General features: G+C 39.6%; 1 protein-coding gene across 1 annotated transcript in view; it reads right to left on the reverse strand.

Annotated features, from left to right (window-relative positions):
- TVP23A (trans-golgi network vesicle protein 23 homolog A) overlaps positions 1-8,432 on the reverse strand; it is an 18,997-nt gene that overhangs the window by 1,217 nt on the left and 9,348 nt on the right. Inside the window, exons 2-5 of the mRNA XM_017734252.1 lie at positions 8,371-8,429; positions 4,308-4,452; positions 3,259-3,348; positions 1,558-1,683 (exon numbers count right to left, since the gene is read on the reverse strand). Of these exons, the coding sequence (XP_017589741.1) occupies positions 1,558-1,683; positions 3,259-3,348; positions 4,308-4,452; positions 8,371-8,429 (420 nt within the window). The remainder of the gene's footprint in view (positions 1-1,557; positions 1,684-3,258; positions 3,349-4,307; positions 4,453-8,370; positions 8,430-8,432) is intronic.

The following is an 8,432-nucleotide window of genomic DNA, read 5'->3' on the forward strand; positions in this document are numbered from 1 at the left end:
TTCAGCAGGGACAAATCCACGGCTACGCATTGACTGTGTGGGATATACACGTGTGGGTAAACACTATCCAGATAAACATGTGCGGTAAGAGCACAATAATAAATGGCCTTCAAAGACCTCCAATCACATCAAACACAATACTTCCTTTCCACAAAATACCTCTTTTTATCAAAACACCGATACCAGTTTTGTCACTCTGTCTCTTGAAAGACTTCATTACTTTCCTTAAAGCACTTACTCAAAAAAAGGACCTACTCCCCCAGTGCCAGAAACATTTCACTTCTTTTAAGCCCCATTCATATTTAAAAGTTTTACATCCAGATACATGGCACACCTGCCAGCCTGTTTAGCTAACAAACAACTTGTACAAATAAGCTCTACACTTCACAGATTTATAAAGAGCATCCATAGACAGGATTCCTTATCTAGCATTGATGTGCAGTGAAAATAGTCAGCTGTTTGTGGTGTGTCAGGCTTAGCTGCAGGTGGACTAATGCAGTAACTGATAAAAATGTTTCTCTTAGCCTTCAGAACCAGTTTCCCAGAAGTGATCTTACTTCATTTGTCTAACTTGCCTTTTACAAGCACCTGGGCAACCTGCCCCCTGTGCCAGTTAGAGTTCTGTCTCCAAGCAGCTTTTGGCTCAGCAAACAATCTGCTTTTCAAAAATAAAGGTGGAGCTATGAACAAAGTGCTGGTTTAATTTTAACTTTTGCTTGTTTAGGGGCACCAGAAAGCAGTTAATGATTAGCAATTGATTCATGCCCATAGCTGAATTTCTTGTTTAATTGAATAATAATATGCAATCTTGGCTGTTACTGGTTATGTAGCTGCACATGTTGGAGGTGCTTTTTATCTCTTCAAATTGAATTAAGAAATGGTACTGAGCATGGCTGGGAAATTGACAGAATGAATAGTGCAGCAATTATCCAAGCACTTAATGTTTACAGGGGAAAATGTGAAAATTTCATAGACAAAAATATCTTCATGTAATGAATATATGGGGTAAATTTCCTCTTATAGTTAGAAAAAAGTGTTGGGGTTTTTTTAAGTAGATGACTTGTAAGTAGAGTAATTATAAAATACTTACTTATAGCTCAATTTATCAAGTCTTTAAGAACTAATGATGCTGTTTCTTTCAAAAGGGAATGGTACCAGAGATCTAAAATCCTTACTTTTAAGAGTAAGTACATTTAAGTTCCCAGGAGACCTAAAATCCTGAAAACCAACAACACTAGTTCATTCTTTGTCCACTCCTATTAGTTTCATTTGACTGAAATAAATTGGGGAAGAGTAAGTTGCTACAGTTAAAAAAGAAGCCCATAATTTTGCCCACTACTTGGGGTCCTCTAGATGAAGGAGCTGACATCTGATAACCCAGTAGAAGTGCAGCTAAAAATTACCAATCCATTCCAGAGTGCAGGCCTTGACGGCAGAAAAGTCCTCAGGATTCTTTGAAGCTGCTGGTGGAATTTTTGTACTGTTGGAAGATTTGGTTCAAAACTAACATCTGGGTTCTTCCTCTACCAAGATTGTCTTCAGTACCCCCTGACTCACCAGCCATTTCAGCTTCAAGGAGAACAAGGTGCTAAAGAAAAACGTTGTCCAAATCACTGGGCAGATGATAAGACCGAGCCAAAAGATTCGGGCTTCAGTTTCAGTTGAGGCAGCTATTGTAGGCACCTGGAAGAAAAAATTGAGACTATTGGTCACAAAGTCAAAACCCACAATAAATGACAAATGAACAGAGGAGGAAGATTTCACTTATGATATGCATAGAAGAAGATTAACTGAGAAGTAGCTCATGCACAGTCTCCTTCCTGATGCCCTACTGTACACAACAGCATTTTCATCCATAGGATTTATCAGTTGGTTCTAGTTCAGACCAGAATTCTCATAAAAGTGCACATTTCTGTACATTTTCCTAAAAAGATGCAGTATCTTAGCTTAATTTAAATCTTGCATGAAGCTTATTTTCCTACTGTATAAACTAATACTTGGGTTTTGCTTCTGAACTCTGCTGACATTCCATGAATGAAGAACTGTGGCTTTGAAAATGCCTCTTGTATCATGCTAGTGTTGGGGACACTGTACCTGCAAGAGGCAGCCTGCATGCCCTGCTTACAGATTTCTTCAGGTCAGCACAACTCACATGTCTCTATGTACACTGTGGGGCTCATCACTCATCACTTAAAAAAGAACAAAAAAAATCCCTGAAACAAGAGGATTGTTCACAAGGTTCTGATCTTTCCAAAATTCAAAATCTCACTCCAACCTTCAGACTACTCAACAACTTCTAGAGCCAACTTCTGAAACAGAAGCATCACAGCTGGAAAAGAAAACCTTCTGGACTCTTCCACTCTGAAAACTGAAAAGGTTTTTAGTTGATTTTCAGTGTATTGAATTTTCCATGTATTCTTTTGTGCAGAGTTTCCTCTATTCTGTCTTCAGGCCTCCCTTACACGTACAGGAAGCACATTAATTTGTGTTCCCTGCTCGGGACACCCTGGAGCCGCAGCCGAGGCTGCAGAGGGCGCTGCAGAGGGCACTGCAGCCCCGCACACCGAGACAGCCCGCCCGGGCTGGGGACACGGCGGGAGGGCTCCAAAGAAAGTCCCGGTGAGCAGCGCCTGGATGCTGCTCTGCCGGGCTCAGTGGGACTGCAGAGAGAATGTCAACAAGTGAGAGCAAAACCCTGAGCCTTGACTCTGGCAGTGATGCCAAATACCATTCTGTAGGGCTTTTTTTTTTTCCCCTCAGTGTGTTTGAGGGGCACTGGCAGTATCAGAATGCTCTGTGATCCAGGTTCTCTTTCCCACCATATTCCACGAATGTGAATAAAATATTAACTTCAAAATACTAAATCTGAACTGTTCAGCATTGGTTTCCACATAGATCTTTCCTGAAGAGGATTCTGTGTTGGGATTATCTATGGGAAGATGTGTTTATTACAAGATATTCTCACTAGAAAATAAAGCAGAACTGCCAGAAACATTTCCTACCTATAGCACCACGGTAATATTTATTCTGCTGATCCATATGGCGACAATGTTGTGAGACCTGTTTTGCCCTGAATGCTTCCAGGATGTGACAAACCAGTGCTTGTACCTGAGTACTGACATTGTTTTCTATGGAAGCTGGATAAAAAGTAACTGTTACAAAGGTGCTCTATTTGTTACTCTATTTGACTTGGTATCAGCTTTACAAATGTCCTATGGATTCTGTTTGCCCTGTGCCTACTTCTATTAATATATTTACCCTTTTTGCTTCAAACATCCAGTGACTTTTTCCATCTTCATCAATCTGGTTCCACCAACGCAAACCAACCAAGAGTCTTCCTGTCACATTCTAGTGATGAAACCATTATTTGCATGAATCAGTAGCACAAGTCACTTGTCAGTATAACAGTTAAAATAGAAAAAATTAAAAAGACAAGCATGTTCAAAATTCATCTTTATCAAATACTAAAATTACTTCTAAAACCTGTGCCAGCTTGGGTACAACAGCCATTAACGATGGGTGAAGTTACAAATTTAGAGGCCTGTTCTCTTTCAATATGATCATTAGCACAATAGCACTTATTTAGATAAGATATTATAGGTTATATTTTTTCAAGTCCATTAATTGGACAAACACCCAATAAACAAATTTCCTCAGTAAAAGAGGAATACTGAGAACAAAAACACACTGAAAAATGGAAGATTAATGACAAGCAAATAAGCTGTGTGGGATCAAGGAAACAAACCAAGAAAATATTTCTGCACCTGGATCAACACCAGAAGCTGGTGAATACTGGAGGTGCATCAGTGTTTCACTTCTACAAAACAAAAGCCTTGTTCCACATGTGGAGTCCCTGTATCCTGGGCTGGCCTGACCCACCTGTCTGCATGGGATTAGGGCACCAGAGCTGGGCTTTCAGGAGTCTTCTGTAGCCCCTGCACAGGGTTGCAGATCTGGATGTCCTTGGGCATCCATTACTGAAAACCAGTATTACTTTAATTTTTTTATTAATTTTTTTATGGGGGAAAGCATACAAACAAATCTATATATGGCAAAGCAATTTTCTCACCATATTAGTAGACCTTAGTAGTCAGCCATAGAAAACATGGTGCTAAATAACTAAAATATGTGAACATCTTCATTAAAAAGGGCTAGACATTTAATAAATCAACAGATTGCAGTATTTTTGTCACATCTGACATTATACAAATTGACAACATTGACTGAAAAAAAAAATCACTTTTTTTGTTTTAATTAATGACAAACAAAATACTTTCCAAGGTAATTACTATTCAGGGTCATCTTACCTTGACAGACCAGAAGTCAAAGGATAGAAGGAGGAGAATTGTGACAAAACAGGCAACAAAGCTGTTGCTGAACCAGTCACAGAACAAGTAGGTAACAATAGCACTCACTCGGAAAAACAGGTGGAAAAAGGTGGCCAGTGGGTGCCTAGAAAAGAGAAAACACAGAGAATATATGAGGTTATGGGACGGGAAGGAATGTTACAGTACTTGGTGACAGTGTAGCACAACACAGCTATTTCAAGTTTATAATGGTATTTTGGTTTGAAGCTGCTATTATTTCAATAATATATATATTATTGAAATATATAATATTGGTGTATATCTTCATTATCAAAGCAATGGTAATATCAAAAGCCAAACTTTAGTCTAAAGCTAAAAGACAAATGTGGTGTTCCTGTCAAAACTTTCTCAAAGACAGAACAAAATATGGAGCCTTTCACCAGATTCTGTGGTACTGTGTGAAGGAATTTAGTGGTTGCATGCAACACAGTACCATAAAATCCTCACTGTTTCATGAAATGAATCAACACTGCAAAGCCCAAAAGAATTGAAAAAGCTCTTACGCCTTTCAGAACAGTTTGGAAAACAAAATATGAACTGTAAAACTAAGAAAAAAAAAATTGTAGCTGTTTGCTATAAGACAAAATGAACTTTCCTATTTAATGTCTAAACCCAAACACTTCCTTTTAGACAGGCAGAATGATTTGGGAATCTAATAGTTCTTCTGAATTATTGCTTATTAACTTCACTAGTATTTACGCTTTTCCTATATTGAACAAAATTTTGTCTGTAACAAAAGAAAGAGAAATTACAGCGAAATAATTATGTGACATGGAATATTGGCCTGCATAGTAGGATGGGCGGGCTGGAGAATCCTGTAATGAGCACAGTACAATTTTCAGGGTAATATGTCAAGTAAAAATCTTACTCTGTACAGTTGTTTGTGTTAATTAGTTGAAAGTGAGAATGACCTACAGGCTCTTGCAGTTAAGTAACTTCTTCCTTGAAGCTTAGTGAATAAAGTATCTGAATAAGATATTTAAGTCAACAATTGTCTCATTAAGCTCCTACCTCTCTGTGAACAATTAACAGTAGTATGGCCAATTAACAAAAGCATGGCCTAGGGTGTAATCAACTATTTAACTATTAAATGTTATTCTATTACTGTGTTTAATAAAATGAGACATATATCGAGAATTGCCTTATTAAAAACTTAAATTATAGTTATAGAAGTATAATAACTATTATAACTTAAATATCCTTTTTGTTATATTACTCTATAGCTGTTTAACTGTTCTGGTGTTTATCTTTCTCTAATGGCAATACTGCACTTGTAATACACACATGACTGGAGAGGCCAGAATGATGCACAGCTGTAGTTTATATTTACTCCTGGTCATGCCCATGAGAACTTCGAACTTTCCAAAAACTTCTTCTGACTTAGAACTGAACATGCGACATTTTAAGCAACAGGGGCTTTTCCACAGGTGGGTGGAGGGGATGTTGTGAACTGGCTAAAACAGACAGTGCCTTGCTGTTTCAAGCCTTGATCTTGGTCAAGAAGATGTAAGAATCCATTATGTAAGTGGTACCCTTGTGTCATGAGCAGCTTTCATAGAACACAACCCCAAAGCACACCAGGGTTGCCTGAGCTTGTCTAATGGATCAGTGCTTCAAACGTGGCAGTAACTTTGGAGAAGTCATGTTTCATTTTGGAAGGCAGATTCAGCAGTATTACTGGATTACAACAGCATTACTGTTTGGATGCTGAATTTGTTCCAATATCAAACACTGAAGGGTATTTACTAAAAAAAAAAAAAAAAAAGAGCAAGAAGTTCTCATTTATTACAGTGCCAAGCACTTACTGAGTCTATGGAAAGGATAAAGGAAACTGCAACTCTGCACTGGCTCAGCTTGCTATACATTTGCTCCTGAAAGCACAGCAACACACTTGCTTGGACTTCTACTTTTCCTGTTGCATCTAAACATCCATTAATGTAGAACTGGAGCCTTAAGACTCAATGATTGCCATTTACCTTGTTACAATAACCTCTGTTCAGTTTGTGAGCATGATGCCTGTTAGGATAGGAATGAGCTGTAATCAGTTTAGTTGCATTCCATGTTAAAGAATCAAATTTGGGTCACGCCTAAGCTATGCCAGTGAACTACAGGAGAATCATTCCAGGTACCTGCTCGGAAGTGCCACAGGAGCACTATACATGCTGGGTTTTGGGGGGTTTTTTGGGTTTTTTTCTGTCTGATATTTTAAAACATATTGAGGCAAATTTTGAATAAATGGGCTCTCTTCTCTGGCTTGATCGTTGTGTTTCCTGGCTGATTTGTAAAAGAAGCAATCATATGCTCCCAACTTCCAAATCCGAAGTTCTGGTACTGCAATGAATTTAAGTTATCCTTTTCCAATTTCTTAGGAAAGTAGCCACTAACCTTTTGCTTTTAAGGAGCTTTTTTGCACACACCTCAGAGAATCACAAAAGCACAATTTGTCATAGCCTATGCAAATTCTAAACAAGTTCAAGATACATGAAATTGGGATAAAGTTAAAGACAAATGATGATTAGAGGGCATCTTGTTATGCTGTCTAATAAGATAAGAAAATTTTGCAGCACCTAGGTGTGTTCCAGGCTCATTAGCACAAGATTCTTCAGAAATATAAAAACAAACATGTGTGACCAATGTAAGTAGTTTCATTTCTGCATTCTATAGCAGATGAATTTTCAATACAACATCATCTTTTAATATTGTCTTGAGGGCAAGAAAGAGCTGTCTCTAATTAAACCAATGTCTACACAAAGTGGATCACAGAATAGTACGGTTTGCTGATACTTCACCTGTGCTGTATTACTGAGTAGCATGAACCAGGAGCAATCTCTAGGATCTCTAGAGTAAAGTGCCTGGTGCTGTGGCCCTCCTACAAACATTTCAGAGTGGTTTCACTTCATGCTTCGTCTAGTCTGGTCCCTCAGACATAATCTGTGGCTCATGTGATCAAGGTACTTCTAAGCTGTATTTCCCAGCTTAGTTGAATCGTTTAGGCTATGTTCTCCAAGACTGCACCAAAATATAAACCTTCATTTTAAATGTGTGCTGCTGCTAAGGTGGAAAACCAAGGCAATTCTGGGAAGGTTAATCTTATGTCAGGGCTGGCTCAAGTAGTTACAAAGTCCAAAGCAGTGCAATGGCAGAAATGCTTTGCTAGACACTAGTAAAAGAGAGTAGTTGTATTGTTAAGGTACACAATTGCTTGTTATCTCAGATAATGTGTCAGGTTTAACATCTATTATATTTCTTTGTTTACACCTACAAGAAGTATTATCATTGTAAAGAACCAGACCATACTGGGGCAAGGTAGAAGAAAGCAATCTAAATCACAGCTGATTATATACATTATTGATCAGTGCATGCCTAATTCCTTTTGACATAAAACTCTTCCTTTCACAGTCTTTGACTGGAGATTCATCAAAAGCCAGTGATTGAACAGCTCTGTCACCTGGGACCTCTGTGTGGCCAGAGCTGCAGAGTGACACCTCTGACGAGGAACCCAAGGGTAAACTGCTTAGCCTGACAAATGGGATGGGTTACCGGCTTGGGTTTTCTTGGGTAACATCTACAAGCATAAGACATTTTATATTTCACACAACATCACATCCCGTGGTAGGAAATCATGACAGTTTTATTGCAGCCAGGCGTGCACTGCAATGTCTGAGCACTGCTGCACAGTGGGCTTTGCTGGAGATGAGAGCCCTCTCTACTGCTCCATCTCTAACTAAAGCACTGTTTGCTGGGGGTTTGGGATGTTGAGTGTGTCAGATTTACATCTCCAGTGACCGGCTGATGCCGGGCAGTGAGGCCGGGCCTCCCCTGCTCCAGCCCGGGCATCTCCCAGACGGGGGCTCCCCAACCTCCCTGGGCAGCCTGTTCCAGCGCTTGACCACCATCCCTGTAAAAATCGGAATGAAGCGTTTAAATGGAGTTTTCTGTACACCGGAACAGCCAGGGCCGCCCGGGCCCGAGCGCCGCGATGCTGCAGCCTGCGCGCCGTTACCTGATCCGCGCTTTCCGCAGCGCCAGCTCCTCCTCGCTCCCGAAATCCAGGGACACATCCTC

This window comes from Corvus brachyrhynchos, unplaced genomic scaffold (assembly GCF_000691975.1).
Source record: "Corvus brachyrhynchos isolate BGI_N302 unplaced genomic scaffold, ASM69197v1 scaffold5, whole genome shotgun sequence".
Lineage (NCBI taxonomy): Eukaryota > Metazoa > Chordata > Aves > Passeriformes > Corvidae > Corvus > Corvus brachyrhynchos.